General features: G+C 45.2%; 3 protein-coding genes across 7 annotated transcripts in view; 1 reads left to right on the forward strand and 2 right to left on the reverse strand.

Annotated features, from left to right (window-relative positions):
• The window catches only part of PRMT7 (protein arginine methyltransferase 7), a 48,317-nt gene extending 38,714 nt beyond the window's left edge, over nt 1–9,603 (reverse strand). Inside the window, exon 1 of the mRNA XM_040253274.1 lies at nt 9,597–9,603. The gene's annotated coding sequence lies outside the window, so the exon portion shown is untranslated. The remainder of the gene's footprint in view (nt 1–9,596) is intronic.
• Nucleotides 14–5,988, forward strand: SLC7A6OS (solute carrier family 7 member 6 opposite strand). The gene is made up of 5 exons (XM_040253348.1): nt 14–258; nt 387–668; nt 4,041–4,244; nt 4,520–4,634; nt 5,646–5,988. The coding sequence occupies exons 1-5, from the start codon at nt 64–66 to the stop codon at nt 5,774–5,776; spliced, it is 927 nt and encodes a 308-aa protein (XP_040109282.1). The 5' UTR covers nt 14–63; the 3' UTR covers nt 5,777–5,988.
• The window catches only part of SLC7A6 (solute carrier family 7 member 6), a 35,882-nt gene continuing 28,272 nt past the window's right edge, over nt 2,521–10,130 (reverse strand). For 3 of the 5 annotated variants that reach the window (XM_040253304.1, XM_040253303.1, XM_040253302.1), the window contains 2 exons: nt 9,430–9,700; nt 2,521–4,122 (listed from right to left, as the gene is read on the reverse strand). In XM_040253304.1, the coding sequence (XP_040109238.1) occupies nt 9,606–9,700 (95 nt within the window). In that variant the 3' untranslated portion in view covers nt 2,521–4,122; nt 9,430–9,605. The remainder of the gene's footprint in view (nt 4,123–9,429; nt 9,701–10,130) is intronic. The other 2 variants (XM_040253306.1, XM_040253305.1) reach the window with 1 other exon arrangement.

Genomic DNA, 10,130 nt, shown 5'->3' on the forward strand with positions numbered 1-10,130 from the left:
GCGGAACTGAAAAGCTTTTCCGTCACACCCAACACATTCCCACAATGCTCCACGGCAGCCGGTATGGAGGCTGGAAGTACAGCTGTGCTCCGGGTGAAGCGGAAGCTCGGCGCAGAGCCCGCCGAGGCTTTGGTCCTCGCTTGTAAACGCCTCCGCTCCAGCGCAGTTGAATTGGAAACTCCAAACACATCTCCAGAGGATCTGGAGAGAGCAGCAGAAAATAATATCTTCCAGTTGGTGGCCACCGTGCGCTCACAGGTATTAGGCCAGGAAGGAGCCGCTGTGAAAGGGATCTTAGGGTACAGCTGGGTTGCATCCTTATCCGTGACCCTTTCACCAACCCCTGTTTATGCCGCCCCACACCTCTGCTTCTCCCCCCACCCTAGGAGGAGCCAGTCCAGCCGCTTCTGCGGGCCGCCCTGCGCCCGTCCCAGGGCAGCCAGCAACGTATCCGCCATCATCTCCGCGCCTCTGCTCGGGAGATCCGACAGGAAGGCCGCTACAGAGTAGTCTCTAGCCACCGATCCTCGGGAATTCCCTCGGACAGCTTGGACTCCGAGGATGCGTCAGGAACCCCAAAAGCCGCCGACGACGCAAGCTTTCAGCTATTAGACCTGGTCCACGAAGAAGATGCAGAGGTCGCCGCCGCCGCCGCGATCTCCTGCAAAGTGAGTACAGACCCGGAGTCGAGCTCTGGGCTTCTCTGGACAAATAGTGCGCAAAGTCAGCACACAGTTGAAGAGGGTACACGTGGCCTCACTTCAGAAATGGATGATCGATCCAGCTTGATAGCCACAATTTTCAGGTTAGGTTATCCATTCAACATTTACGCAGCGCCAGGTATGATTCTTAGGTTCTGTGGGTATAGCAATGAGGACCCAGCATTCAGGTGGAGAAGAGAAACATCAAACATATAATTTCAATATCACATGGTGATATGGGCCATAAAAGGGGCAAAGAAAAGAGGAAAAGCATGGTCCTATTTCAGTGTTATTTTCACTGAAATGACTTTTGGGTGAAGACTTGAAGGAGGTGAATGGCTAGGCACTGCAGATGTCTTGGGGAAAGGGATTCCATACTGAGGAGCCGTAAGTGCAGAGACCCAGAAGCCAAATTTGTCTGGTGTTTGCAAGGTCAATGTGCCTGGAGCCCAGTGAGCTGGGAGAAGATAGTAAGGAATTTTGGAAGAGGGTATCTGCTAGATCCTTTCAAGTACACACCTTGCCTTTCACCCTGAGATGGGGAATCCCTGGAGATTTTGACCAATGTAAAAATAAAGCCGATGGGAAAACTCATGAAAGAAAGATTAAAGGTCCAGGCCTGGGTAGCATACCAAGTTTGAGGCAGATTTAGGATTAGAATGCAAGTCTTCCTCACATTTAATTCAGTGTTACTTTCTACTAATTACATTTTCTAAATTAGTACCTCACTTGCAAAAAACAAAGTCAACTACATGCAATAAGATCAGAGAAATAGAAAATTCTCAATAAGGTATGCCTTCTCTTAATAAACATTTTTCAAATATCATTCCTTTTAATGGTTTCTGAAGTTTAAAAAATGAAAAACAAACAAAACAGTTTTTGGCTATGTTGTGTCTTTGTTGCTGCCTGGGCTTTTCTCTGGTTGCGGTGAGTGGGGGCCACCCCCTAGTTGCAGTGCACAATCTTCTCATTGTGGTGGCTTGTTTTGTTGCAGAGCACAGGCTCTAGGCCACACGGGCTTCAGTAGTTGTAACACGTGGACTCAGAAGTTGCAGCTCCCAGGCTCTAGAGCATGAGCTCAGCAGTTGTGGCTCACATACTTAGTTACTCCAAGGCACGTGTGATCTTCATGGAACAGGGATTGAACCCATGCCTGCCAATGCAGGCAGGTTCTTTACCACTGAGCCACCAGGGAAGCCCCCCAAAATGAAATTTATATTCAAAATATATCAAGCAAAAAATATTCAATTGTATTACTAGTATACCTGGACATGATAGCCATCTGTTTTACCAAAACTAATTCCAGACTGTGTCATAAGTTACACATTTTAAAAGTGAACCCATGTTCAGTGGAATCAAGTCAGTTAAATAGCCCATTAAATAATCTAAGAAAAATTAGTAGATAAGCTAGGAAGGATCTGAACACAGATTTTCCCAACAACGCAGTACAAACTGTAAACCCATCAAAAATGTTTGCAGATTATTAAAAAACATAAATTTAAACTGAAAGCACACTTGAGGTTTTATGCTTACTAGATGACTGGGAAAAGGGTTGCTGATAACACTGTTGGTGAGGCTCTGATTAAAATTGTACGTGATTGTAGTGCTTAAAATTGATGCATTACAGTGATATCAGGCATCCTAAAAATACATTGGAGCCTATTTTTCAAACTATTCTTACTGTTTGCACACTAAAGCCATCCAAAAATCTAAAGAAACTTTAAAATTAGTGATAGCAATCTCACCCCCAGGATTTATCCTAGGGAAATAATTCCACAGAAGCAAATAGCTATGGTATTAACAAAAGCTACTGTTCGTATACTAAGTAATGTGTCCAGTACTATGCTAGATTCTTTTTTTACTTTAACTGATTTTATCCTCACAAAAACCATATAAGGTAGGTACTCTTAATCTCCATTTTTCAAATGCAAGAAATGACACGTTCATCACAGTGCTGTGTATGGAGGCTAACAATTATGTATAGAAACTGACATATACAACAGGTTAGACCATTAAATTGGTAACCATGAGGACTGGCAAGATGGAAAAATACTTTAACAACAGTATGTAGCATAATTGAAAATATAGGTAAAGAAACATAGACTAGATCTAAATTTTTTTTTCTTTTATGAAGAAAGAAAAATAAAGGGAGGGGCGGGTAACTTCCTTAGCAGTGCAGTGTTAAGACTCCTTGCTTCTACTGCAGGGGGTGTGGGTTCAATCCCTGGTCAGGCATAGCCTCAAAAAATAAAGTGGGAGAAAATGCATTCATTTTACCCCCGTCCCAAAGATAACTGGAATAAAACTGGTTTATTTTCTGTGTCTAGCATTTTTGTTTTGGTGACTTCTGTAAATTTTTTTTTAATATTTAACGGCTGCATAATTTGAACTGAGGTCTGTGGACTTGTGAGTTACAGTCAGAACTTTTCTTGTAAACAGCTTTGAGGTTGGTCAAGAGTCTTCACAAAACCTGACATGTCTAGTTCTTCTTAACTTTGGGACAAGGAAGAATTAATTCTGTTTAGCTTGTAAAAGATGAGAACATTGTTCTCCCTTTATCTGCCTTGACCATGGGACACACCCTCTTCCCCCCATATGGTGTTTGGTTTGAGCTGTACAACTTTCAGTGATGAACCTGTCAAGAGTGACTTGCAGCATGTCCCTCTCGTTTCCAAATTAACCCGTGCTACCCTGGATAACACAGCCTCTTGCCACTGGAGCACATCTTACCTGGGCAAGTTCTGTTCTGGGGCAGTACATCTCAAACTATCAGAAAAAGGATTATTGAGTCCCCTCCTAGTTTGTGAGCAAAAGCAGGATGTCAGTGTGAGCAAGCTAGTGGTGGGTGATGGCTGGTACTAGGCACCAGGTACTAGTCCGAGAAACGCCCTTAGGGCCCTAGAGGTGGCCACACAAAATACAGACCCATTTGATTGTCAACTAGGGGTGCAGCAGTGGGCCTGTGGATCTCCAAAGGGAGAACATCATACCAAAGGAACTCAGAAGATCTGCAGAAGCAGAGCCTGGGTTGAGATGAACCACTTGTGCTGGCTCTCCCCTTCCTCTAGTGTTCCTGTGGGCTCTCTTGGATCAACCCACAGAAGAGTAGGACACTATCTTATAAGCTTCTCCCGTAAAAGTACTACTACATGTTAATTTTATAGACTGTTTGTTGTTTTATTTCATAGAAAAATGAAGAGACTAGTTGGCCATGGGGATAAGAATCTTGAATTCCACATAGAACTGCAGGAAGGCTTCCTTCACCAAGCTCTTAGGTTCTTCCTCTTGGGACATCCATATTTTAGGTTATGCATGTGTCATCTGATGTTCACTTTACAGAAATCTGACCCAGATGTGATCCTCTGCAACTGCGTAGAGTTGATCCGTGAGGGGTTGAATGTCTCTCAATATGGACCAAGTTCTGGGCATCAGAAGGAACAAAAGGACGACTTTGTGTATGACATTTACTATTTGGAAAGGGCGACTCCAAGATGGATTGAGAACATCCTCTCTGTGCAGCCCTACAGCCACGAGTGGGAGTTGGTAAGGGGCCCCATGAAGCAGCCTAAGCTTATTACCCAATCCCTTGCTTTGCCTCCCTAGGTTCTATTCATGATCATTGTTCTTACCCTTGCTTAAAAGGAAAAAATTATTATAAATGCCTGAGGTTACTATAGCCACTAGCAGACTGCTCCGTTTTCTCTTTTTCACACATCACCCTTAAATGATGTCTCTCCAAGTTGGTCTGCTAATAGCTTCCCTCAGAGCATACCTTTAGAGGTTTTGACTTACACTCACGTTTGTGTTGAGATGTGCAGGTGAATGACGACCAACAACCAGAGGACATTTATGATGATGAAGATGACGAAAACAGTGAGAATAACTGGCGCAATGAGTACCCAGAGGAGGAGAACAGTGATGAAGATTCCAGAGGTAGGTAATAGCAGCCCTGGTTGGGGAGGGATTGATGGGATCTGGGACTGAGGTGTGAGCAAGATTGACAGGTATATCTTAGCTGGTTTTCCTTTTCTGCCATTTGAGCTCCACTAGCTCAACCACTGGAGAAGGCAGTGGCACCCCACTCCAGTACTCTCGCCTGGAAAATCCCATGGACTGAGGAGCCTGGTGGGCTGCAGTCCGTAGGGTCACTAAGAGTCAGACACAACTGAGCGACTTCACTTTCACTTTTCACTTTCATGCATTGGAGAAGGAAATGGAAACCCACTCCAGTGTTCTTGCCTGGAGAATCCCAGGGACGGGGGAGCCTGGTGGGCTGCCATTGATGGGGTCACACAGAGTCGGACACGACTGAAGCAACTTAGCAGCGGCAGCAGCAGCTCAACCACAAGCTGTTGGAGCAGTAGGAGATGCAAGGACCGGTGTTTCCATGGGGGCTGCTGGAGGTATAATGTCAGTCAGGCCTGGGTTCAAATCCTTAGTTCTGTCATTGCCCACCAACAGTCCTTTTCCCTTCTACTCTGAATAAAGTGCTGGAGAGATTCATCAGTAGGAGTAGTCCCAGGGTTTTCTCAGGTACTTGTAAATTGGTGCATTTACAAATATAACAACACAGACTAGGTACCTCGGGGAAGAGAAAGGAAGGGTGCGCTGGCACCACCCTTGGATTGCTTGGTGTTTGGTAACAGAGGAACAATTCAACTATGGAATATTCTACTGGGGAAGTGGCAGGGAACAAAATTAGATGTACAATATGACTACAACTGTTACAATAAAAAAGAAAGTCCCATACTTAGGGGAGAAATGATGAAACACTCCAATGTTAAAGGGCTTGGTTTACATGGTAAGAATTTTATTGCTTTTTAAATTGTTCTATATTCTAGCAAGTATTTTATAATACAAAACACTTTTTTGAGAGGGGAAGGGACTTTTGTGGTCATTTAGAAAACCATACAATTGGAGCCCATTCCTATTATCTTATTCTAGGCTCTGACAATTACAGCAGTGTCAGCGAAGAAGAAAGAGACAACAGCAGACCACCAATGTGGAGCAAATACCCTTTGGATGTGCAGAAGGAGTTTGACTATGACAGCCCCCATGACCTCGATTCAGACTGATGATCCTGTGATAACCATGAGGTTCTACCACAAGCCCCTGGGGGAATCTGTGACTGCAGGGTCCACCACAGTAGTTAGCATCCTCCTAGTCTAATATAGGGAAAGAAAAAGCATATCCACCAGCACCATTCCACCACAGGGAAAACATGCACTAAGGGAATGTCCTTTCTACTATCTGTAGGGCCCGTTTATCTTGATCAAAAATCAACCCTACAGTCCACAGGGGGGAAATGCTATAAAAGCAAAGCTTCCTGGCCCAGGCATTTTCCCAGCATTCCCATTCTCCTCCTACGCTGAAACCAGTTAAGTGGAAGAGAGTCTCTCATTTTATCAGCACTAAGACTGGGCTTTTCCAGGTTTCCTGCCTCTAGTAAAAGCCAGTTTCTTTTGATAGAGGGACTCTAGAAAGGCTGCAGTGAGTCCTTTGAAGTGGCACAGACTGGACAGTAATGGCCATTAGGAAAGGAAGTAGAATCTGCCTGTGATGTGATGTTTTAAACAGCTATCCCTACCTCCCTGCTTCCTACTCTGATAACGTGTAAAGACTGCTTGTTTCCTCCGGCAGTGGTGCCAAGGAACAAGGTATGTATAAATGTATTTAATAAAAGCTTTGAACATTGGGAGCAAGTAAAATCTGTCTTACATGTTTTCCTGCCATATTCCCTGCTCCCCCTAACATCTGCCAAAAGGGAGTGAGAAGTTTCAAACACTGAGGACTTAAAGCAAGTGAGGAAAAGCAAAGCACATCCTAAACTTGGCTTTCCATTGAGAAATGTTTTAACTAGTTACAGCAGTCACCAAAAACAAACTGCCGTCAAAAGGACCAATATTGTTACCAAAACTGGTATCTCTTGTAAGCAAACTCTGTCCCTACTCCTTTCCAAACCACAAATGCCTCAACTCTGACTAAGATGGCATTTATTCTGTAATGACGAATATGTTCTCTATCTGCACTGTGCAGTAGAACCCATTAGCCACATATGGCTGTTGAGCATGTGAAATGTGATTATTGCAATGGAGGACCTGAATACTTTAGCTCTTTATGGCTGGTAGCTACCATGTTGCACAGGTCTAGGGAAACAGTACACAGAACCTTCAGTTCAAGGTGTGCCCCCTTGCCCTGGGGCACAGACTCACTCTCACAGGGAAGATAAACAAGGAAGTGTCTTCCTGCCCATTCTAAGATTTCCTAAGCATTTCTACTTTTCTATCCTACCTCTACTCATTTCACTTTATGTATATCTTTGCCTATATTCTTAACTACATGAAGTTGTTAAACCTCCTAAAGTTATTCACTTCTGTCCTACTCCTGCAGTTATAAAACCAACAGACAGACTTGGTTTCCTATCCTAAGTATCCACTAAGGTGCAGTTCAGTGCTGCAAGTAACGGGCAACAACTTCCAGGTTTAATACCAGTCATCTCAGTCTTCTGCAGGCACAGAAGCAAAGGATTGAAAACCACTCTGCTATTATAACGTGCTCACTGCTCTTATGTACTCATTAAAGTTTGCCAATATTAAAGGGCTGATAGCTTCACAAACTACCCACTGAAGAAGGATTAGCACACCATGAAAAGGACTGAATGAGATCAACAACAAAGACCTCGAAGAAATTAATTATACTACAAAGCTGTAGTGCTGTAGGGAGTCTCTGGCCTCCCTCCCTCAGAAGGATTCCTGAGAGAAGTCTGTATCCAACACAGAGGGGAAGAACACGGTCACCATCCAGTAATGAGGGGGTGACCTGGCTCACTACGCAAGTATGAGGGAATCTAGAGCGTGAGGCCCTTGCTTCCCTGGCAGCCACTGGGAGACAAGTTCCTGAGATAAGCTGGTCATTTACTTCAGTGAAGAAAATTAAAGTATGGGTGGGGGATCCTTCAAGACAAGCGCAGTCAAAGGATTAGCTCCAGAGGATCCCTGGGAGGGTGCCAGCTTGGGTCAGGCAGGGGTCATGTTTACATAGTCCAGGCAAGTCAGCCTTTGCAAGAGACTCCCTGTTGTCAGGCAAATCCACAACCCATGACAGGAGGAATGTACTCCTGTGTTCTCACAGAGGCATACCCGGAACCAAAGGCAGCTGTGAGCATGCTCCCCTAAATTGCCTTAATTGAGCAAGTATGACCAAGGTCACTCCCTGTCTGCAGCTAGGGCCACTATGGTGGAGAAGAATGCTCGGAAAGGTAGATTGCCTCATAGTTCTTGTCTTTATCATTGATTGATTTCAAAATCTAAGGACAAGAACCCCATGGGGGCATACCAAGCCAGGAGGTTCTTCTGGGTCCAGGATGCACTTCTGGAAGCAACACTGGACGGCTGTCCAATCCAGTGCAGCCTGGTGGCCCATGAAGGAACATCCATTACGTCAGATGTACCACTGGCCACACCTGGGTGCTAAAGCGCAGCCTGAGCACCAGAATTAGTTGCTTCTGATTGTGAGTCTGCTGAAGAGCCAGGTGGAGGTGGAAGCAGCTTTATTCTAGAGTCGTCACTGAAGTCCACAGGGAGAAAACAAGTTCCCACAAGTACCAAGCTCTTCTTGAGACTGCAGCTCCCCCAAACCTCAGGCAAGGGGAGGCAGGCAGAAGAGGAGTGCATTGTCCCGATGACCCACACCAAGGTGGCTCAGAATGTAAACAAAGCCCGGTGTCAGGGACAAGGAGGAGGATGCAGCCTGATGTGAGGTCTCCAGGAAAATGACCACTTTTAGCACCACAATGGGCTTGCATGGGTCTGCACAGCAGCCCCTCATAGCAGCCCTTACAGAGAGGAACAACTTACTTGTCAGCTTGGGTCCCAGAAATTGTCTCCAAGCCACTGACAGCTGAGAGAATTCAAGTGACTCACTGAATCCTAGGACAGTTTCTGCCTTCTTAGACTTCATACCAGAAACCAGGGATTTGCCAACTAGAGCAAAGAACTAAGGTCTCAAGTAAAATGAAGATTAGCCTTCAAAGTAGCAGTTTTACCAGGCTTCTGACTCTTGCATTTGTTCATCTGTCCTTGCTGGACTTGAGCCAGGTGATTGTTAACATGTGGCCTATCTACATACTAAAGAGTAACTGGTACAGGAATAAAAAAAAAATCTTTACAGAAGACTGTGCTAAAACTAAGCAAAAAAATCTGTGGTCAGAGTCTCACCAACCACCACATAGATATCTCTAAGGTTAGAGGGACTCGCTTTGGGGTACTTTCAATTTTTAAATACAATCAGCCTATTACATCCTATAAATTAATGGAGACAAATGCTTTGCTGGAACTGGTATTCTGGATTAAATAATATTAATAAATAATGGAAGACAACCCTCTCCCCAAGGAAGGATTCTGAGCCAGAGGAAGAAATGGTAGCATTTCAGACCTCTAAAGTCAGGTACTTGGACCTGGTCAGAGGAAAACTTCCCATAGAGCAGCCCCTTCAGAGAAACTCCTGGTTCAAATGTCAAATTCAGAAACCAACAGCCCCAGCTGTTAACCTAGCACTCCCTCTTCCCCCAGTGCAACTCACCAAGTAAGTGATTGGAAGGGCTATACCTACTCACCAGAACAAAACTGAACCACCCTTCCCCTACTGCCCAAGTCCTCTCCCACCACCACCCTCTGAAGTCCCCACCTTCAGGCTGGCCCCAGACCCTGAGATTCCTCCCATAGCTTACCGATGAGAGTGAACTCCTGAGCAGGCCATCAGCCCCGAGCCCCCTTACATAATGTGGGCCAACAGCCCTCCTTTAGCACAAAAGGGTTGGGTCCACACAGTCTTGTAATCTGGACTTTGGTGGCTGTGGCCACAGGTAGCAGCCTTCCAGGCCTTGGGGGATATCACCTCTGGCCTCTACTCAGTTTTCCTTTCAACCTGTCTCTCTTCAGCTACATCTAGCTCAGTCAGGACGCAAAAGCAAAGCTTCTGGGTGACTTTGGTGATAGCAGCTAAATGAAAATAGAGAAGAGAATTTAGCAAACTGATATTCAGTGACAGAATGACAGCCCCAATCTAAACAACACAAGGCTGACTGAAGTATGTGGTTCCTCCCACCTGTCCCCTGGGCACCCTGTGCCAGGCTCACCCCCAGCAAACCTCACTGTTCTCTACTCCATACCCAACCAGAGGGTCTGATGCATGACTCCTTGTCTTGCTACGTGGACTGCACTTTCAGGGAGGGGGTGTTTAACCACAAAATAGGACTCTAAAGTTAGAATTAAAGTGATCATGTCAAGATCAAAAGGGGCAGCCAGGTCTCCAGCATATCACTAGTAAGGGGAAGCCATTAGCCATCATACCCACCTGTGCACACATCTTTGTACACACACAGACACACACACACAGGCACACACACACACAGGCACACACACACACAGG

This window comes from Oryx dammah, unplaced genomic scaffold (genome assembly GCF_014754425.2).
Source record: "Oryx dammah isolate SB20612 unplaced genomic scaffold, SCBI_Odam_1.1 HiC_scaffold_13, whole genome shotgun sequence".
NCBI classification, from domain to species: Eukaryota; Metazoa; Chordata; class Mammalia; order Artiodactyla; family Bovidae; genus Oryx; species Oryx dammah.